Source organism: Phyllobates terribilis, unplaced genomic scaffold, assembly GCF_046119375.1.
Source record: "Phyllobates terribilis strain yellow unplaced genomic scaffold, ASM4611937v1 Scaffold_13__5_contigs__length_258822181, whole genome shotgun sequence".
Taxonomy (NCBI): domain Eukaryota; kingdom Metazoa; phylum Chordata; class Amphibia; order Anura; family Dendrobatidae; genus Phyllobates; species Phyllobates terribilis.
In genome coordinates this window covers 102,995,872-103,019,295 of record NW_027362773.1, presented here as the reverse complement: position 1 = coordinate 103,019,295, position 23,424 = coordinate 102,995,872, and the positions used below count along the sequence as shown (strand labels likewise).

The window sequence follows — 23,424 nt, the reverse complement described above, 5'->3', positions numbered from 1 at the left end:
TGTCTGGGGGGGGGGGGGGGCCCGCGCCTTCTAAACTGCCCGGGGCCCTTGCTACTCTTAATCCACCCCTGCCCTGAATAAAAAATGAATATACTGTTCCCCCCAAAATATATAGTATATATTGACCCCTGAATATGTAACATACCATGCCATCTAAATATACAGTTAATGTACTGTGGCCCATGAATATACAGATATAGAATGCCCCCCTGGATATATAATATTCTGTGATCCCTGAATATATAGTATAAAATTAATATAATGTACATCATGACATGTATAATTGTGCCCCCTGAATATTAAAGAAATATATATACTGTATATACTATGCCTCCTAAATATATATAAAAAATATATATATACTGTGCCCCTTGAAAATGAAAAATATACTGTGACCCTTAAATATTAAAAGTAATAAACTATGCACATTTTAATAAAAAAAAAAAAAAATTGTGCCCCCATGACTGCTAAAAAATCATTGTACAGGCTGTAATATATATATAGTGTCTCTGACAAGCTGGGCCGGAAATATAAAAAAAAAAATAAAAAAAAACATTCACCTAAAGGGAGACCCTCCCGCTCAGCCCAATACACTGGTAGCAATTACATCATGTTACAGAATGTAACGTAAGAGACCGCTCATGGCTTCCTGACGCACGGTTCAGTTGCCTCCATGCATTAAAGACACTGAGATAGTTGACCATATCAGCTGCGTTGCAGGAAGCCGTGAGCGCTTTCCTGCCAGCTCTTATTTTTTTCCTTCCAGCCACCATTTTTTCCCAGGATGTCACAGCATCTCCGGAAGGGAATCGCTGTGATCTTGGTTATGAAAATGCGTTTCGTGTAGTTGTGTTCTGCAACACGGGTTCTTGGAAAACCTCCACGAATAAATGGCCATTAATACAGCAAAGCAGGAAGGAGGCGCTTGTCTATGACCTCGGCCTTGGGTCTCTAAGGACGCGGCTGCAGCAATGATCATTTCTCCTTCATGCACTTTATGGTCTCCTCTCATTAATACCTTATTTCGGACAATTATTGTGACTGGATATTTCAGACAATATTGGTCTTCACTGCAACAAATTTGTGTACATATTTCTTTTTTACTTGTACTTATTAAGGATGAACGGCGCCCAAGAGGCATAATTATCTGTAAGAGCAAATTTTCCACAGACATCAGTAAGGCTGGCTGCAATTTTCTGTTTTATTCGTGCAAAATATGACTGCGGAGAACATCTCTTTCCATAAGGCGAAACTATTATGTTGTATAAAAACAGAAAATAGTAGATGTTATATAAAGTGAATGAATCGGATAATCTGATAGGTGAGAAGAATAAGATCGGTGTTGACCTCTTAGTTATCTCATTTATCAAAACTATCAACTGTAGCCATAGCAACCAGAGCACAGCAGATCACCTTTGGTTCATAGCAACCAATCAGAGTGCAGCAGATCAACTGTGGTTTATAGCAACCAGTCAGAGCACAGCAGATCAACTGTGGTTTATAGCAACCAATCAGAGCACAGCAGACCAACTGTGGTTTATAGCAACCAATCAGAGCACAGCAGATCAACTGTGGTTTATAGCAACCAATCAGAGCACAGCAGATCACCTTTGGTTCATAGCAACCAATCAGAGCACAGCAGACCAACTGTGGTTTATAGCAACCAATCAGAGCACAGCAGATCAACTGTGGTTTATAGCAACCAATCAGAGCACAGCAGAAGGCCTGTGGTTCATAGCAACCAGAGTACAACAAACCAACTGTAGCCCATAGTAACCAGTGCACAGCAGATCAACTGTGGTTCATAGCAACCAATTAGAGCACAACAGGCCAACTGTAGTCCATAGCAACCAGAGCGCAGCGGACCAACTGTGGTTCATAGCAATCATAGCAATAATAGTACAACAAACTGACTGTAGTCCATAGTAACCAGAGCACAACAGACCGACTACGGTCCATAGCAACCAGAAAACCGCAGATGAGTTTAGGTTCATAGCAACCAAAACACAGCAGACTGTAGTCCATAACAACTAGAGAACAATCAATCAACTGTGGTTCCTAGCAACCTATTATAGCACAGCAGACCAACTGTGGTTCATAGCAACCAATCAAAGCATAGCAGACCAACTGTGGTTCATATCGACTAGAGCACAACAGACCAACTGTGGTCCATAGCAACCAGAGAACAGTAAATGAGCAGTGGTTCATAGCAACCAGACAACAGTAAATGAGCTGTGGTTCATAGCAACCAGAGCACAGCAGACAGACTGTAGTCCATAACAACTAAGAACAGTGGATCAACTGTGGTTCCTAGCAACCAATCACAGCACAGCAGACAGGCTCTAGTCCATAGCAACCAGAGAACAGCAAAACAACTGTGGTTCATAGAAACCAATCAGAACACAGCAGACTGACTAGGGTTCATAGCAACCAGAGACCAGAAGATCCACTGTGGAATCCATGGCAAGCAGAGAACACAGACAGTGGTGTCCATAACAAGTAGAGCACAGGAGCCAATTGTGGTTCATAGCAAGCAATCAGAGCACAGCAGACTGACTGTAGTGCATAGCAACCAATCAGTGAACAACAAACTAACTGTCGTCCATAGCAACTAATCAAAGCATACCAGACAGACTATGGTTCATAGCAATCACAGTCAATCAGAGCACAGGACACCAACTGTAGTCCATAGCAGCCAATCAGAGCACAAGAGGCCAGCTGTGGTCATTAGCAGTCTATAAGAGCCCTACTTTAATTTATTGATTTGCCCTATAGAACACTGCAGATCAATGGTACATTATTACATTTGCCGTTTCCATGAATGGTTTTTAGCGCATTGGTTTACTTCCGGTGGGGAAATACACTTTGAAAAAAATAGGGCTTGTTGCAGTTTTATGCTATCACATTATACTCTGTATTTGCCTAAGCTTCAACTGTGTTGTGGGAAAAGTATTTTTTAAAAGAAAACTAAATGTAGAAAGTCCAAAAAAGTTTGCAACTTTTTTTAATTTTTACTCCAGCAATGCAACATTTCTAAAAAGTGCATGGGGCTTAGAGGCAGGGGGCAGTGCCATGACGGATTGATTATAATTTACCCCAAAATGTGGTGTAAATTTTTAGCAGAAATCTACTCTTGCTCATAGCTGGCGCATCCACAGCATATGGTCACTCAACATAAGGTTACGTTAAGCTGAAGCGGCATTTGGGACCTAATCTTAGAATACAAGTCAGTAAATTCTCCGAAAGTACATCTCTTATGTGCTTAAAGTATTGTATTGGCCAAATGTATGCACTAAGGATTCCTTTTGTTATATGCTCGGTCAACAAAGGTGTATTGTTGCCTTTCAACTTATCTCTCTGCGAATTAGCTTTCTCCTGGAAATAAAAAAAATTCACTAGTGCCCCCTAGTGGAGGTAACTACCCCGTGAATCACTCTCCAAAGCTTAGAACATGATCAGAGATATTAGCCAAACCAGACACTTATCTGCTACTGCCTGCTGTTTGGGAGTACGTGCCCCTCATCAGTGCAGATCAGCTGTTCTTTCCTTTCAGGAGAGAGTTAATATGAATGTTTTTCCAATGGAGCCATCAGGACTCCATACTCCATACACTTGAGAGTGTTGTGATCTTATCCTAACATCATGTACTTATTCCTGCTCAACAGAATCGAAACAAAGAAGCAAATGAGATATCTGGTGCAACAAATAAAGTCAGTCAATTAACTGTGTTTTTGCTCCGTGATAGGAAACAGCAGCATGATAAATGAGTAATAAGAACCCGTTTCCTATTTGTTTCCTTCAGAATTCGGATGACCTACTTGTAGCCTCAGCTGAGTGTCCCAGTGATGATGAAGATTTGGAAGAATGCGAGCCCAGCACTGGTAAGACTTAATCTAGTAACCAACAGAAATTACATAGAGGGAATTACCTAGAAACAGACAAAATGTGAAAGTAGGGCAAAGCAGCAAATAGATCAATTTAATAAGGATATCAGGAGGGGTTTTTTAAATTTACAGAAAACACAAAGGCAGCTAGCTAATTGAAGAGGAATTCAGGGAGCCTTTGTGATAGGTATACCACTTAAAATATGCTACTTGATTTAGACATATGTACTTGCTTAAAATGAGCGCATAATTAGTGTTAAAACTAAGCAAAGCACCTTGTAGGGGAGTGTGCCCTAAGAAAAAAACTTTTTGCTGTTTAATTTCAAAAAATCGTCCTTTATTACAATAATGTTAATTTTTGGCAATGTGCACCCTGGGCATGGCCAAGCTGTTTACTGCACATTCCCACCTCTCTTTCAGGTATCTTTGCCTTCCACTTCACTTCTTCACAAGAGCTAGCATGGTCTTAACTGAAATCTTGCGCATGCGCTGTTTTGGTGCAGCTTCTCACCTACACTGTGTTCCAAATTATTATGCAAATAATATTTTCTCAGATTTTCCCAAATTACCTATATGAATTGCAGTCATTGTAATTTTCCAGTCAAATAACTATTAGAGTACAACTGAAAGGTTTTTGTACAAACTGCCTATGATAACAGTATATTTTTAAAAAAATAAAAAACTCAAACTGCACTCAAAATGCATGTTCCAAATTATTATGCACAGCAGAGTTTTCAACCTTTTCATTTTAATAAAGAACAAAAAAATGGTCATTTTTGAAATTATAAGCATTAGCAGGTTATTACAAACTGAAATCAAACAGTTTTCAACTCAAAACTTTATTCTAGGTGATGTTACATTTGCACATAGGACCGCTTGTTCGAAAGGAGCTTCTGAACTCTCTCGTCCTTTGAATTTGTCAGGTTTTGGATGGTTTCTGCTTCAATTGTTTTGCATGAGTACAGAATACCCTCCCAGAGCAGTTGCTTACATGTGAACTGCCTCCCGCCATCATAGACACTCCTTTTGATGATGCCCCAGAGGTTCTCAATGGGGTTGAGGTCAGGGGGGCATGGGTGCCACACCATAAGTTTGTCCCCTTTTATGCCCATAGCAGCCAGAGATGCAGATGTGTTATGTGCAGCATGAGAAGGGGCATTGATGGCGGGAGGCAGTTCACATCTAAGCAACAGCTCTGGGAGGGTATTCTGTCCTCATGCAAAACAATTAAAGCAGAAACCATCCAAAACCTAACAAATTCAATGGACTAGAGAGTTCAGAAGCTCCTTTCGAACAAGGGGTCCTATGTGCAAATGTTACATCACCTAGAATAAAGTTTTGAGTTGAAAACTGTTTGATTTCAGTTTGTAATAACCTGCTAATGCTTATAATTTCAAAAATGACCATTTTTTTGTTCTTTATTAAAATGAAAAGGTTGAAAACTCTGCTGTGCATAATAATTTGGAACATGCATTTTGAGTGCAGTTTGAGTTTTTTATGTTTTAAAAAATATACTGTTATCATAGGCAGTTTGTACAAAAACCTTTCAATTGTACTCTAATAGTTATTTGACTGGAAAATTACGATGACTGCAATTCATATTGGTAATTTGGGAAAATCTGAGAAAATATTATTTGCATAATAATTTGGAACACAGTGTATATGTCTTCTAGCTATCTATGTACCCCTCATCACTGGTTGGCAGAGCCTGCCTCAGAGTAACCCGCTTATGCCGCCTTTGAAATTTTGTGCAAGCACAAAACGACCTTTATCCTGAAGTCGATCAGCTTTACATTCTGTACATGCGCTGGGATGCTGACAGTCGGGCTCATGCAGACAGCCGCATTTTTGGTCCGACAAAACATCGGATCACACTCTAACCAATTTTATTCTATGGGGCAGTGCACATGTCGGATCGAGACTGTCCGAAAAAAATCACAGCATGCCCGATTTGCATCCGTAAATCGGATGGCACTCGTCCATGCAAGTCAATGGGTCCGTCAAAAAAAAAATAAATCGGACATCCAAGTGCAGTCCAAGTTTTACGGATTGACCGAATGGAGAAGGTGGAGAAATTGTTTTCCTCATCTTCTCCACATCCGAGAAAATCCGATCACACTAGGATCACACTCTGATCAATCTGATTAGCATAATCAGACCAATTATCTCAGATGAAAGAAAATTCTATCGAGTGACCCTAGACTTCACGAGATTTCAGTAAAGACTGTTCTGACTCCAGCGTCTACAGGGGGAAAAATATCTGGAAGACATGTAGGTGGGAAGGTGCACCAAACTGCTCTGCCACACCCAGAGTGCTCAGAGCCTCTAATATGCATATTTGAATAAAGAATGATTTCTTGAAAACAAACCATTGGATTTCTAACATAAAAGTACAATTGTTCTTAAGGCAAAGTTCCTACAAGGTGATGTGCTTAGTTTGAACACCGATAATCCGCTGACAGACATCCTTGTAAGGCTTAAGGAGGTAAATGGTCTTGTGAACACAAATTCAAAATTGAGAGTACATTGTTTCATGTGATAGTTGTTATAGTGTAATTAGCATAATAACATTTAATATATGTAGAATATGTTAAAATAATTAGGTGATTTTTTTTAATTGCATGTATTTTACAGTAAAAATAAGTTTTGCAATTGGGTTTAATTAAAAGTTTTGCACCATTTGGCTTTTACAACCTCTTTGTTTCCTCAGTTGATTTATGACCATATCAAAGTTCAGGTCAACTTTGATGTGGTCTGTGATCAAAAATCAGCAGAGAGGAGCTTAGAAAAAGACAGATATAAGATTTACAAATGCTCCATCAGCACAAGCTCACAAATGGATGCTTAGGTAACTCATTCTGAAGCCGGCAATGTGCAGGGGAAGAAAAGTACCTGTAGAAGCTAAAAGGTGCTACATTTCTAGAAGTAAACATGTCACGTGATTCATTCTACCCAAATTGCAAGAGGTGATTGACAGTTTTTTTCCAAAGCGAGAGACCTGTCAATTACCTAGAGCGGCGCTGGGAAGAGGCGGCCAAGGGTGTAGTCGGACTAGGATCTACAAAGCATTTTAGAGAAATATATACTTGGCTGCAATTGTGCAGCCAGGCTATAATTTATACTGTCCGTGGTTTAGGTAACATGAATCTAATGACAGGTTCCCTTTAATTAAACAAAACCGCAAAAACTATCTTTAGCCCAAAACACATTAATTTAAATTTAAAAAACGTCTCCATAGATACCTATATAGAATAAAAATGGTGCTAAAATTCCTAGGTGAAATGACAATTATCAAAAACACTTGAGATGATAGTTTCTTATCCCTATCCTTAGCAAGTTTTCAGTAGCAATGTACTTTCCAACAAAAGGAGACCCGTTTCCAAGCTCTTCCCATCTAATCCTTGATACAGAATTTTAGGGTCATGTCCATCACCTACAGGTACTGCCTAAATATGAGGAGTAGTGTTCATGGGAAATCTTCACCGGTGTAGTACCATAGTGGCAGTTTTGTAGGCTAGTGGACGGCAACCTGCCCAATACTTACTCTAGGTTATAACTGCAAAAAGTGACATTATCACAGAGAAGAATTAGAGTAATTTATGTAGCGAATATCCCTAATTTGACATGTTGAAAGGCACTTCATTAAAACTATACTATGATTGCCACTTAAGAGAACTGCAGCATGGTTTATGATACCATGTAAGAGTCCTCACATTTTGATGAAGGCAGATGAGTGAGAATACAAGGCAATATCAGAGGGTTGATACTATATATTCACATAAAAAAAGAAAATAAGATGATGCAGATTTCCTTTAAGAGCAGCAAACAAGTTTAATTGTAACAGCAGACAGAAATCACAGATGCACTTGGCAAATCTTGAAAAAGCCTTTAAAAAGTTCAAAGTGTCTTTTTTTTTTTCAATTGTGTAGATCAGAGATGTCAAACTCAAAAACACAGAGGGCAAAAATGAAAAACTTGGACAAAGTCGCAGGCCAACCAGTATAATGGGCCCCTAGTCTTCCATACAAAATAATGGTCCCCACATAGTCCTCCATACAGAATAATGGGCTCCACATAGTCTTACATACAGAATAATGGTCCCACATAGTCCTCCATACAGAATAATTGTCCCACATAGTGCTCCATACAGAATAATAGGCCTCACATAGTGTTCCATACAGAATAATAAGCCTCACATAGTCCTCCATACAGTATAATGGGCCCCACGTAGTCCTCCATACAGAATAATGGGCCCCACATAGTCCTCCATACAGAAGAATGGGTCCCACATAGTCCTCCTTACAGAATAATGGGCCCCACATAGTCCTCCATATAGAATAATGGGCCCCACATAGTCCTCCATACAGAATAATAGGCCTCACATAGTCCTCCATACAGAATAATGGCCCCACATAGGGGAGGCGGTTCTGGTGTCACAGGCCAAATATAACCACCTTGTGGGCCGATTTGGCCCATGAGCCAGAGTTTGACATGTATGATGCAGATTATACAGTCGTGAGAAAAACGAAGTACACCTGTTTTACATTCTATGGTTTTATGTATCAAGGCATAATAAAAAAAAGACTCGAACAACAGCATATGAAAAATTACACCTATCTATTATTCAAATCTAGGCCAAAATGTAGAGGCAGTGAGTAAAAAATGAAGTACTCATTTAGGAATACAGGGGCTACATAGCAGCCTGGTTCCGTTAATAAAATGCCATTGATTAACTGTTTATCAGAAAGTGTGACCACCTCTATAATAGCAGTAGTTCGGGAAGATTGTTGGGCTGGAGCATTCAGATATGTTTTAAAACAATGCCAAGAAGGAAAAGACATTAGCAATGATCTTAGCGGAACCATGGTTTCTTCTGCCCATCAATCTAGGAAGGGTCATAAGACCATTTCCAAACAATTTGGAGTCCATCCTTGTACATTGAGATTATTTACAAGTGGAAAATGTTCAAGACAGTTTACTATCTATCCAGGAGTGGACATTGCAGCAGATTCACACCGAGGTCAGAACGTGCAATGCTCAGAGAAATTGAAAAAACCTAAGAGCTACAGCTCAGACTCTAAAGACTTCAATCTTCAAGTTCATGAGTCCAATTTGACAATGACTGAATAAGTATGGCTTGCAGTAAGGGTTGGCAGGAGAAAGCCCTTTCTTTCTAAAAAATAACATGACTACATGGCTAATGTTTGTAAACTTGCATCTGAACAAAGACTTTTGGAAAAATGTCCTTTGGACAAATGAGACCAAAGTGAAGTGTTTGGCCATAATAATGTCTTGTGAAATATTTTGATAAGAAACAACCGAAGCATATCAGCAGAAACACCTCACACCAACTGACAAGAACTGTGGTGAAGGAGTGACAATTTGGCTTTTTTTGCAGCCATAGGACCTGGGCACATTGCAGTCAATGAACTTTTCTGTATACTAAAGTATTCAAGAGTCAAATGTGAGGCCATCTTGTCACGCTAGGTAAGGGAAGGACCAAGTGTATGACGATGGGAAAAGGGGGGAAGCCCAACAACCAGGGAAAGGGAGAGTGGAGACCCCTAGGCAGATCTTACAACACCTTGACTCCCCTACCGTCCCTGAATAGGTTCCACACCTATCGCCAAGCAGGATACCTAATCCCTAACTGACCTTACAGCTAGGGCCTATGTAGGGAGGGGAAGGGGTGAGCACTAGTCAGCTCCCACTGCAACTAAAGACAAACAAGGAAAACAGACAAGGGGATACACTTAGCTTTGAGAAGACACCAGAGAGAAGATGACAACAATCCACCAAGAAACTCCAAGAAGAAACTAGCTGACTGCTAGCACTCCAGGCCTGAGCAGAGGAAGATAGTTCTGTCACTGGCAACTCTCAGGAGACACTGAAGGTATTTAACTATCAAGAAAGGGTGTGTCAATTAACAGCAGAAGGTGGAGATCACTGCTGGGTCCTAGCGAGAGAAGGATACCAAAAGGCTACAGAGATGAAAGGATCAAAAAGGTGTCTGCAAAGCCAAATGCAGCAACCTTCTACAGCCGGACCCAGAACGACTGTCTATCAAACCTGATACACCCATGGCACATCTATCCAAAAGCTAAAGATTGGCCAAAACAGGACAATGATCTTGAATATACCAGCAAAATATACATCATAATGACTGAAAAAGAAAAGAGTGAAGGTGTCGCAATGTCCAGTTAAAGTCCAGACCTCAACCCAATTGAAATGCAATGATAGGACCTTAAATGAATGCCCACAAACAAACCATAAATGAATGCCTACAATCCTCAATAAACCTTTAAATGTTTTTTCTTTAAATTTAACTGAGTACCTTCTTCAATTGGTGTTGATTCACTGATTCTGGAACATATTTACTTTTTGTTCTTTCCTCCATTCCAAAGTTATGTCCCTTGGTAATGTTGATGCAAATTTTCCCTTTGACCAACTGGGTTTATACCACAGAATTTCTTTGTGGGCATGGATGTGCTTTGATTGGCCAGCATCACAGGAGAAAAGTTCTGTGGTATACGCTCTGTTGGTTGAAGGGAAAATTTGCTTATTTATTTCCGGGGGGAATAACTTTGGATCGGAGGAGAACAGAATAAAAAGAAAAACTGTTCAAGAATCAGGGGATCAATGCAAATTAAAGGGGGTACCCTGTTTAAATTAAAAAAAAAAATACAGCAAAAGGTCCGCTTTAATCAATGTTTTAAAGAAGAGTGGGCTAAAATTTCTCAAGAATGATGTGAGTGGCTGATCAAGTCATATAGAAAATAATTACTTCAAGATATTGCTGCGAAAGTTGTTTTTTTACAACCTATTGATTCATGGCCATGGGGTGTACTTAACTTTTCAAACAATGCTTCTGCGTGTTGGCTTAATTTTTGTTAAATAAATAATGACAAGGTGTAAATTTTTTATTATGTCTTGATATGGAAAACCATAAAATTCATAGAGGGTTACTTGTTTTTCTTTCATGACTGTAGATGTCCCATATTTCAGTACAAAAGAATCAACAATGTAGCACTAGATACAACTGTATAATGTATCACTGAATATTCAATAGTAACCTCATAATAGTATATGTAATGTAGCAGCACATAGCAATATCAAAAATAGTTCATACCAGCCATGTCAGTGCCCTATAGACAACAGTGTATCGACAGCACTGTTTTGGAGGTTTTGCCACTCATTAGTACAGAGCATGGTACTGGTTGGGTGAATGAGATAGCTTTGATGCAGCTCAGAGAGACACTGTATCTGATTAAAGAGATCCTTTCACTGGATTTATATTTAAATTCAGTACCTCCTCCAATTGGCGATGATCAACAGATTCTGGAACCGTTTTTCTTATATTTTCTGTGCCCTGCCATTCCAAAGTTATGTCCCCTAGTAGTGTACAGCTCCCAATATGTGAATTGTCCATTCAACAATCTGGCCTTTTCCCCAGAACTTATGTGGGCATTTGCTTTTTTGTCTCTATGACATTGACCAATCAGAACACGGCAAAAAGCAATTGCTCACCAAGATTACGCTCATGTGACCATGCTGGGAACTCCACAGTTGACGTATCCTTTCCCGCTATTAGAGCGTTGGAGCACAAGAGAGCAGCAGTGCTGAAGAGTCAGAGTGCTGAATCGGACTGTATTATAAGCGATGAAGTGTGTTGCTTTTCTACTGTGCTCCAGCTTTTTTGTGCTCTAGAGCTCCAGTAGCAGTCAGGGATACAGCAACTGTGGAGTGAGAACATGCTGAACCAGGCAGTAGCTGTGACCTTCTTTGTTGGCACATTTGCTTCTTCCTCTCTAGGACAGTCATATTTTGATTGGCCAGCGTCATAGAGGAGAAAAAGAAAACGCCCACAAAAAGTTCTGTGCTTGATGCCCAGTTAGTTTAAGGGAAAATTAGCATATTGGCCACTTTATTATTACTAGGGGGAATACATTTCACATAAACTACGGACCTGACTGCTGGATCAGGTCCTGGGAATCGATTTACCCCATCTCTAATAATGACCTTTGCCCTGATGAGAGCATGCTCATAAAAATTCTTGAAAACTAGAAGCCACTGTAAAAATTGCAATCTTTTTTTTCCAATAAAGTGATAAGAAAAATCCAAAATAATTTAAACCATACATTTAGCATACACACTTGATTTAAACAATGTCATTTTCTAATGACACATTCCCTTTAAACTGAAGCCTTAAATGTATTTTTACGTTTTCATCTTTCACCACCAGCAATTGATTCTAGGAGAGCTTTTTGCAACCAATAATTTAGGAGTAAAAAGGATTTGTGTTCAGTTAGTAGTTATATATTTGAAGTATTACGTGTAGTTATAAAAACAGTATATTACATTTTCCCTATGGAAGTAGTTTATATATAAAACACTTTATATATAATTACAATATGGCATGACCAACCATGGATGCATTTCGTACAATGGATTCTTAGTAAGTGACCCCTGTGGCTTTAATACCTGCAGTTCCAAGCCTTGGCTTATGTATTTGAAGTGAAATCAGCCCAACCATTCTAAAAACATACTTATTTCTGCAGATTTATCAGAGTACGGTGGCTTTATTTCAAGTTTAAAGTTCTAAAGTTTAAAGTTTTGTATTTGGAAAAGTTACTAAGGGAAAAGTTTTTTAAAAAACTTTAGCTTAGCTACAAAGGGTTTGGTGTTTTTAATGGTTGAGAGATAGAGGGTGGTAAGTTAAATATGAGTTTAAAGAAATAACCAGAGCCAAATACTTTAGAACATTATTGAAGTTTAATGAAATGTTCTACAATTGTTATACAAAGCAAGATGTTTTTTTTTGTATTAAAGGCCCGCTTTATTTAATGGGGTGTTTCTGTCTCCCTTACCCCCTTTTCAATAGTTTCCTTTTATTTCTTTTTTTTTTTTCCTTTGCTTTAATTTTTTCTTTTCCTTTTTGTAACATAATCTCTATATAATTTGATTGTTCATGGTCATAACAATTTTTTTTTAAAAAGTCTTTCACGGGTCAGCATATCTTATAGAGGTACACTCACTAAGCTATGCTAGGCCTAAATCATTTTAAATGATTATTTAAAAAAAAAAAAAAAAATCATATTTTAGACATGATGTTTGGGTAACATAAGTGAAAAATTTAAACTATAAAGTGACCGTGAAACAGTAAAGTAAATTAAACAAGAAAAGTGTTTTTTTTTACCCAGAGGTTTCACAGTTTCTTTTGTAATTTTTTTTTTGTCTTCATGCTAAAATCACATGTGGCCAATTGTTTGATGTAAGTTGTCTAAATATTCTGAATCAATTTTATTTGATGAGCACAGAGCAGCTGAAATAAACAGTATTTTTTGTAGATAATTGGGAATAACTGTTAAACTTTAAACGGTGGGAGGTATATTAGGAAAGAAAGTTGTGTTCTATTTAGAATTAAAAGATAGGGATTTTATGGCAGAATTATGTAGAATATTACTGTAGAAGAATATATATACGGGCACAAAAATTAGGAAAAATATCTGAAAAATATATATATATATATATATATATATATATATATTGGAAAAAAATAGAAAGTTATGGAAAGAAAAGTAGGCATTAAAAAATATAATAAAGTTATAAAATAAAAAAAAAGTCTTAAATAACAGAAACATAAGAAGAGGATGAAATTGTGTGGGATTTTTCACAGTTTTACATAATTTAGGAAAAATAAATTGATGGAGAATTTCAAATTTTTAAACGATAAAAATTAATATAATAAAATAGTTTTTAAGCTTTTTCGCATATTGATATAAGATACTGGGTTGGTTGAGTCATAAGGCTATGTATTTCTCCAGTTATAGAAGGAGACCATTATGGCTGTAAAGATATATTTATATAGATATGTGTATATTTTTAGGATAAAAAAAAAAAGTTTAAAGCTGAGTTAGGTAAAAATGGCACAGGAAATAGAAGAAAATTATGATCTAGTATAAGGGATTATAACTTATAAAGAGGGCAGATAAGGAACTGAGCTTTTAAATAGTTACTATTCATTCTTTTATTAGCTATATTCAACATAGTTCAAGATGTTTAATAGATAGTGAACGTTGTATGGTAGAGCAGTTCTGGGTTATTCTAGCGTCATCTAGTAGTTTTAGATATATAAGGGCGTTGAGTTAGCAGATAGCATTGTGTTGACTGTATGTTTATATTCTGAGGTTTTTACTCACACAATATTCTTTGCTGTTTTCTCTGTTTTTTTGTCTTGTTTACAGGAGGGGAGTTAATATTACCCATAATAACCGAAGATTCCTTAGATACCCCTCCCATTGCTACCCGGTCCCCCTTTGTACCTCCTCCCCCCACCTACCGAACTGTCCTCACACTGGACACCACCAAAGATTCCTTGAGTGTTCCTTCCAACTTGAGACCACCATGCCCTTCTGAGCAAGAGGATAGTGATTGCGAGGAGGGGATAGAGGTCTCTGGTTATGCCTCAGGGGAGGTATTTGAATCAAGTTTCCCTCCTACTGATGATGAGGACTTTTATACCAGTTTTCCATTGGTAACTGATAGAACCTTGCTATCCAGACCAGATAGTGCAGCACGGAGACCTCCAGGTTCTCGGCCAAATGCAAGGGCAGGAGGTTCAACCTCCTCTCCTTATGACCTTCTCACCTCCACCACATCCCCAGACCTTGTCCGGAACATCCCTGCCGGCAAAATGAATAACAGGGAGCCCCTAAAACCTAATATAGACCAATATCCCCATATCCCTACCTCTTTCCAGCTGGACAAGCTGAACAAACAGAGGTTTCCACCTATAACTTCTTCCCCTAATTTCCATAATTTCCCTACAGCAAATCCTACAGGCTCAGGGGAGAAAGGGGCCCCCGGAGCAGTGGAAGTTATCAGGGAGTCCAGCAGCACAACAGGAATGGTTGTGGGAATCGTGGCTGCCGCTGCTCTTTGCATCCTCATTCTCCTCTACGCCATGTACAAGTACAGGAACAGGGATGAAGGGTCCTACCAGGTGGACCAAACCCGGAACTACATCAGCAATTCGGCGCAGAGTAATGGTGCTGTGGTGAAAGAAAAGACAGCGCCTGCCACTAAAACAGTTGGTAAGAGTAAGAAAAATAAGGACAAGGAGTATTATGTGTGAAAGTATAGAACGGACTCTCCCAAATGTGGGAGTATGGTTGGGAAACATCTAACCAGCCATTTAATGAAGATACCAGACTGACCCCATGCTGTGACCAATCATTGACTAAGCAAAAGTGACTAAGCCCCAGGTCAACAGTTGGCTGTCACCTAAATCAACTATTCAAATGCTTAAACAACTGCCAACTGTTAAAACCCAATCAAGGGTTATCCAGACATTAACCTTTGGTCAGCCATTTGAATGTCAAATTAGCCAATCTACTGTAACGTATCTACAGTAACCAAGAAAGCATTCATGGACAAATCCACTGTTTATCAAAATCATCTACCAGTGGATGAACACCAACCAGTCTTCTTCTAATTGACCATGATCTGACCATCTGATGAAACAATCCTGTGCCCAATCTTTCAACCAAACTTTTTACTTTAACCTTAAACAGGAAACCCATCTCTTGCTCATTCCTGCTCATCACTTCCTTCTCCTGTTTTAAAGGGAAAAAAAGCCAAGATTCACTGAGCTTTATGTTGGCAACTCATGAAAAAAAAAATTAATTAATAAAAGACCCAAAAACTTGGTTCCTGGCAAACTATGGTAGAACTGAGAAAAGGGAACGTAGTATGGAGATCTCCTTTCATGGACAAACATGCTGAAACTAGGAGAGATGGTCAATAATAATCAACTATAATCCTTTAATAACATGGAGCCATTGAGGGGAGAGGATGGTAGAGTATTGAGAAAACCACTTTTAGAGGCAAAGACTCATTAAAAAAAAAAAATATCGAAAGAGGGCTAAAAGGACTGGCCTTGGTTATGCTCTCCCCTCCCTTATCCTCATTGCCCCTCAAATTCCTCTATGCCCTCCTAAAGATCAAGGTTATTTCTATTCTGGTTTGTGTGGTGTTGTCTTGGTTTTTTGAACGCTGAGCCGTGCGTTTGACTTCTTCGTGGACTTAATCTACTGCCCCACACCCCCTCAAGAGATCAAAAACCCATTTTATCACCCCAGGCTTTCTCCACATACCCCTTGAAATAAAATGGACTTGTAATAAGGGGTTTGGGCAACTGGGGCAAAGGGAGTATCAGAATATCAATAAAGCAAATGTTACGGCCTTGTATAAGAGTGTTGAAATTGTTCATGGAGAGGTGCTGTCTATTCTTCAGAGTTATCCTACCACTGTTCTCTACATTTAGTTTTGGGTTATACTTTACACTTGTGTATTAAGCATACAATTAGCATTACATTTATGTTGGATATGTATTTTATCAAAAAACTGCAGACTAAATTAGCATTAATTACTGATGTGTATAGCAGTAAAGAGCATTTTTTCAATTTACCTCCAGATAAAGGTTACAAATGATATGATACATTACATATCATTTACACTTCGTAGATAGTAATTAAATAAAGGGGTATTCTGTTGTTTTGAGATGAAACTTGAAATAAGTTTGTAAAGTCATTATACACAGTAAATACTAATATTATATCAAAAACATATTATCACCTACAGTCGCCATTATCTATTTTTAACAATCATTTTGACTTCTCACCTCCCTCTGTATTCCCTTGGCCGCTGACGAGAAAGTGTCCACCCTCTTGGCCATTTCCTATTTGGCTTCCCCACTGCTGAGTAGGGTTGAGCGAGTATGATCTGTCCGAGTATGCTCGGGCCGAGTTCCGAGTATTTACAGCTGCTCAGTGATATGGTTGAATCGCTCCCGTGTGCATGATTTGCAACTGTTTGACAGCTTTATTACATGTGAGGAATGTGTAAGAAATAGACATTCCTCACATGTAATAAAGCTGTTAATAGAACATACTCGCTCAACACTACTGCTGAGCCTCTCATATCAGTTCCCAATTAGCCACTCCTTTAACTGCTAGGACTAGTGATGAGCGAGTATGTTTTGTTAACCCTTTCGCCGAGTATGCTCTGGCAAGCACCGAGTATTTACAGCTGCTCGTTGATATGTTTGAATCATTCCCGCATGCATGATTTGCAACTGTTTGACAGCTTTAATACATGTGAGGAATGTCTATTTCTTACGCAAAAGGGTTAACAAAACATACTTGCTCTTCACTAGCTAGGACTGAAACTGAGCATGCTCGACCAGCAAACAGATGGGGAACTACAGCTCGTAACCCAATACAGTAAGTTATAAACATCCCATTTTGGCCCAGTAAGTGGTAGTTGAAAAGAATATTATTACATATACAAGATTTTAAGTCTGTAACACTTTCACTAGAAGTCAGGTTTTATATACTGGAATACCCCTTTAATTCTTCATTTTAGAAGTAAAGTAAAACTGATTGGCCATTGTACATACTGCAAAAATCTTGCCAGGGTAGACAGAGTCATGCGCTCAAGTGTAAAGGTCTGTTCACATGTAAAAATCATATTGTTTGTAACTTAAAAGTGGTTTTCTGCTGTATTTTGGAATCTAGAAGAGAAAATGGGAAGTTCTAGCTTCTGCTAAAAATATTTGAAATCAGGTCATCTTTATAAAAAAAATTAAGGTGCGAGAGACAGAGACCAGACGACACGTTTCGAACGCAATCCAGCCTTCTTTTTCAAAGGCTGATGTGAAATTTTTCCCAACAATCCTTTTATGCCATATGTGGATTGTTGGGAAAAAAATTCCTATCAGACTTTGAAACATAACTCTGAATTGCTTTCGAAGCGCGTCACGTGGTCTGTGAATTTTTTTATATGGATTTTTAACCCAATAAAGATGGACTGATTTCAAATATTGTCAACATTGTCCCTGCACACTGCATCATTTTCTTCAGTGGTGAGCTGGCGTTTCTTTCATACTACTTATTTTGGAATCTACCCTGATGGGTGAAAGAAAAAAAAGAAAGCACTGGAATCTGCTTCCAACTCCGAAGTGGCTGCTCCATTGGTCCCCACTGGACAGGAAGGAATGATTTCCCAAACACTAGTCCTTTGACCCTCCAGTCAATCGGTGGCCGAGTTGCCAACTTGACTTCTTATTTTTTCTGGACAGCTTATCAAAAAATCACAGACAGACAATATTTTTTTTTTGGACACATTGTAAAACCATAATAAATCATTATGATTATAAGTGATACATGTCTTCATATAATAATTATGGGCTGTAGACATCAGCAGTCTTCATTGTAAACCGTAAAATGATGATAATTAGTCAAAATAATTTGCGTAAGTTTCTTCAGCTTCAAAAAAAATCACAGACACCTTAAAAAAAAATTTACGGACAAGTTAAAAGGGCCCTATTTTTGCAGACTGTTCTGGAATTTCTGGACGGTTGGCAACACCGGTCAGAATACTGCTAGTTGTGACGTCGTTACTTTTGTTCCAATGGACACTTGAGCAGGTAGCGGATTCCCGTGGTAGATAGACTTTCTTTTTTTTTCTTGCACATCTGTAGTTTCCCATTAACTTCATGAATACAGCGAAAAACCTCTTTCCTTGGAGATAAAATAAGCTACATTGTCTCCGCAGAAAATTATAAAAAATAATTAGTCATGAGCTAATCTGCAGACGACAGACTAGAGATAAAAATATAATCAACATTGATGGGAAAATCACCTAGAAATACACTTTGGAAGACTTTACATGAAAGTTTAACTTTACGTTTTTGTTAAATTCATTGGATTGCCAATGGCACAAAGGGATCAAGAAGTGGGAAAAAAAAGTTTGATCCCAGTTTTGAAAAAAAAAGATGTGGGCAAATACAGTGTAATAGAAGTATGATGTATATACATAGGATATATTCACAGCAGACCTCTGTCCGATGATGGATATGCAAGGCAAGAATGGTGGAGAAGGAACCTTGATGGCGAAACAAGACAAAAATAGGCTAGAAAAAAATAATACAACAATGGAAAAATAGAAGTAATGGAGCTCTTAGTCTTTTTTTCCGCTAAGGATATATTCACATGTGGCAGGTGTGTTTCAGAAATCCCTGAAAATCTGAAAATGTCCCATTAGTCGGAACGTGGCTTACAGTAATCAATATTCACGATGCGGAAACAATGACTTTTAGATGAATGGAACTGATTTGCAGTTTCAGAAATTTGCTACATGTGACTGTACCCTATCTGTTCCATGTTTTCTATGTTTTTACAACACTCAGGTGGATAAAGGAAGCTATATTACAGATTATATATTGAAGAACTGCAGTTTATGCAGTTCTCGGGGGGGAAATCACTTATAATGGTATGACTAAGGAAAAAGCTTGGTTTAATATTGTCTCTTAAAGCCTCTGAAGAATAGTGTATGAATACATCTTACAACGATTCCACTATTAAAGGTGCACTTTAAATTGTATTATTTACAATTAAACAGATTGTATAATGACTGTCGAAATGTTTTGTATGTTTATCAAAAATGTGATGTGCAAGGAAAACTTATTTTAAGGCTAGAGTTCAGAAGATCCATTCTCTTTCTTTTAAAAGGAACCTGTCACCTGGTTTGTCCCATGTGAGATAACGTCCACCACCTTTCAGGCTTGATATACAGCATTCTAATATTCTGTATATAAGATCCGGCCTGCAAGACAAGAAAAAGACCTTTTATAATACTCATCTATGGGGTGGTCTGGTCCGATGAGAGTCACTGTCTCGGTCCGGTTCCTCCTGTCTTCTTTAGATGCCGTCCTCCTTCATTCTTTGTGTGGATGATGCGTCCTACACCATTGTCATGCTAGTTTTGGAAAGGACCCAGGGTACAACGATGGATAGAGGGGGGGGCCCTAGGTTCCCAGCAACTGGGGAAAGGGAGAGTGGAGACCCCTAACCAGATCTAACAACACCCTGACTCCCCTATCATCCCTAAATAGGTTCCGCACCTATCGCTGAGCAGAATGCCTTAGCCCTGGCTGTCCCTAGAGCTAGGCCCTAGGATGGGAGGGGGGTGAGCACTAGTCAGCCCCACTGCAACTAAAGACAAAGAGAACAGACAAGGGGATACACTTCGCTTTGAGAAGACACCAGAGAGATCACGACTACAATCCACAAAGGAACTCCAAGAAGAATCTAGCAGACTGCTAGAACTCCAGACCTGAACAGAGGAATTAACTCTATCACCAGTAACTCTCTGGAGAAACTGAGGGTATTTAAAGATCCAGCAAGGGTGTGTTAATTAGCAGCTGAAGGTGGAGATCACCGCTGGGTCCTAGAGAGGGAGAGATGATGAAAGGATCAAGAAGGTGTCTACAAGGCCAAGTGCAGCGACCTTCTACAGCCAGATCCAGAATGACTGTCTGTCAAACCTGATACACCCTTGACAGTCATTCACACAGTGTCCCCCTGCATCGTGCTCCTGCGCAGACATATTTTTCTCTGCCCTGTCGAGGGCAGACCAAAGTACTTCAGTGCAAATGAGGTGAGAGATCAAAGAGCCCCGGCTCATGCGTACTGCAGTACTTTACTCTGCCCTGGTCAGAGCACAGGTGTACACCTGCGCAGGAGAGCAATGCCGGCGACACTTTGTGGATGACGTCGGATGCGTCATCCACATGAAGCACAGAAGGAGGAAGGCATCAAAAGAAGGGAGACAGAGATGCCCATTAGACGGAACCACCCTGTAGGTGAGTATTATAAAAGGTCTTTTTTTTTTGTCTTGCAGGCCAGATCGGGGGCTTATATACAGCATTTTAGAATGCTGTATATCAGGGCTGAAAGGTGGTGGCCGTTATCCCACATGGGATAAACCTGGTGACAGGTTCCCTTTAAAGAGTAGCTAAACTTTTTTTCTATAATTATCAATCCGCCTTTGCAAAGTTATGAGTAATCTACTCTGTTACCTTATTTTGTTTCCGTCTCTCTCAAGCATGGTGCTGAAAGTTCTGTTTTAACTGTCTGGTACTAATTTAAAAAAAAAAGTTTTGTTAAGCTAAATTCTTTAAAGAATTGGAAAGATTCCTACCCAACACAGTGGGATATTCCTAAAATACAACTTTGCATTCCTTTAAGAGTATATTCGCGCGTGACAGATTTATCATAGACATTTCAGCAACTGTCCAATCTCTCTGAGTTGACTCTTGCAAAAAATCACGTGCTAGCCTACAAAAATAGCCCAATTTAGATAAATGGAAATAATCAGTTGTACAAAATTTGCAACAAATCTGCCACGTTACAATATATTCTAATAGGAGTTGAATTATTGTATCAGTTTTCTATTTAAAAGGATTGTCCAAGAGTGTGATGCCATTTCTTACTCCACTTAAATTGGCTCCATGATGCAAGAAACACATTCAGGGTTTTTTAGCCAAAGTTAAATTGTATAATTCCTTTCCTTATTTTCTCATTCCTCTTAAAGGGAATCTGTCAACAGTTTTTTTCTACCTCATATGTGAGCAGCATAAAGTAGGAAAAGAGACCCTGATTCCAACAATGTATCATTTAGTTTGCTGAGTGCAGTCGTTGTGAGTTTTTACATGTAGAATGAAGCAGAGCTCAGAAAGCTAACCCCGTCCACACCAGGCTCTGTAGGTACATTGTCTATTGACAGTGAGCAGCTTATCAGAGGAGGGGGTGTGGTTTGACTACTTGGCAGGAGGCAGCTAGTCAGGGTAATGATCATGTCATGGTGATAAAACCTTCATTGTAAGTAAACAGCAGCACACAGCTTAATAAATGACACATCCCTGAAATCTGTATTTTAGCCTTTACCTGGGGCCTTCAGATTACATTGCAAAAACCTGCTGACAGATTCCCTTTAAATCCACTCCTGGCTTTGGCTCAAAAATGTCATTCGGGTCTTATAGAGATATGATTGGAAAGGAAAAATGCATTCAAGCTTATCCTGTGACATGCTCCTAAGCTAAGGGCCAATCATTTTAATGTATATGTTTGACAGATAAACATCTGAATAATTTCAACTGAAGTATAGATTAACATGAACTTTCACAATACTAAAATCAGATTTGTCACCAGATTTCACTATATAAACTATTAATATACGTTACTAAATAAATATGGTAGACCTGGAGAGGCTGGTGTACTTACCTTAAAGTTTACATTCAGTCACTGCCCACCTAGCCTGATTGTAAGCTCCTCAGGGCCCTGCACTACTCCTCTAACTTCTGCTGCTGAATGTCTACACACCTAGCCTGATTGACAGCTCCTCAGTGACCCTCCTGCTGATGAAATCTCATATTGCTCAGTACAAGCTGCAGATGACAATCAGGCTGGGAGGGCAAAGACTGAATAAAGTTGGATTCATGACCTGTTTCATTCTTTAGCTGGAATCATAAAATACTCAATCTTAATATCAGGAATATAGAGCCATTTTGAAATGTAATTTCTAAGTAGCGTATTTTGCGGATTATAAGACGCACTTTTTTACCCACAAATTGGGGAGGAAAAAGAGGGGGCGTCTTATAATGCAAACGTATGGTATTTTACCTGGGGGGCGGTGTCTGATCGGGGTCCCAGATACAGGAGGTAGGTGGCGGCTGAGGCGGTAGCGGGGCGATGCTGCGGGCCCTATCCTCAGAAGAAATGTCGCTGATTCAAGGCAGTGGTGGTGGCAGCGGTAGCGGTGGTGGTGGCAGCGGTAGCCGTTATCAGAAGTCGGCGGTGAGCGGAGGCGAGGTTCCCTATCCCATACATAGCCCTGCGCTGTGCTTTGGCAAAATGGCCGTTGGAGCATGCTACCGCCACCACCGCCTTGAATCAGCAACACTTCTTCCGAGGACGAGGCCGCAGCATCGCCCCCTACCGCTGCCACCACCACAGCCTTGAATCAGCGACACTTCTTCTAAGGATGGGGCCCGCAGCATCGCCCCCTACCGCTGCCACCACCACAGCCTTGAAACAGCGACACTTCTTCTAAGGATGGGGCCCGCAGCATCGCCCGACTCCTGCCTCAGCCGCCTCCGCCGTCAATCTCCGGTATCTATGACCAACTCTCCACCACCGCTGCCCCCCAGGTAAAAAGGATTATAAGGCGAACCATTTTATTTTTAAAAAAACAACCATTTTTTCCTATATTGCACCCCAAAATTTGGGGTGGGTCTTATAATCCGATGCATTTTATAATTCACAAAATACGGAAAGTATAGTGGCCTCATCATGTTTGAGATCTATTTAATATTATATGCAGCTTCTGTTGTGAAATCTGGTGATCGATCTGCTTTAATGAAAAACTATATCTACATATATATATATATATATATATATATATATATATATATATACACTCTACAGTGACGGCCAATAACAGACAGTTTTGTATGTACAGAAAAAAATAACACATGTTCAACTGTATTAAACATATTGTGAACTGATTCCGAACATCTATGAAAGAAGGGATCGGGTAAGGCCAGACATGATTTTTAAGTAGGTAAATCGGCATTAGATTTTACCAAAGCCGCCATATTACCCATAAAACCATGTGGGAGATTACTACACACAATCTA

At 39.2% G+C, this 23,424-nt stretch overlaps 1 protein-coding gene across 21 annotated transcripts in view; it reads left to right on the top strand.

The window, feature by feature from the left end:
- NRXN2 (neurexin 2) overlaps positions 1-16,136 on the top strand; it is a 961,844-nt gene extending 945,708 nt beyond the window's left edge. For 12 of the 21 annotated variants that reach the window (XM_073658329.1, XM_073658327.1, XM_073658342.1 and 9 more), the window contains 2 exons: positions 3,803-3,881; positions 14,129-16,136. In XM_073658329.1, the coding sequence (XP_073514430.1) occupies positions 3,803-3,881; positions 14,129-15,018 (969 nt within the window). In that variant the 3' untranslated portion in view covers positions 15,019-16,136. The remainder of the gene's footprint in view (positions 1-3,802; positions 3,882-14,128) is intronic. The other 9 variants (XM_073658343.1, XM_073658335.1, XM_073658337.1 and 6 more) reach the window with 1 other exon arrangement.
- The last annotated feature ends 7,288 nt before the right edge of the window (positions 16,137-23,424 follow it).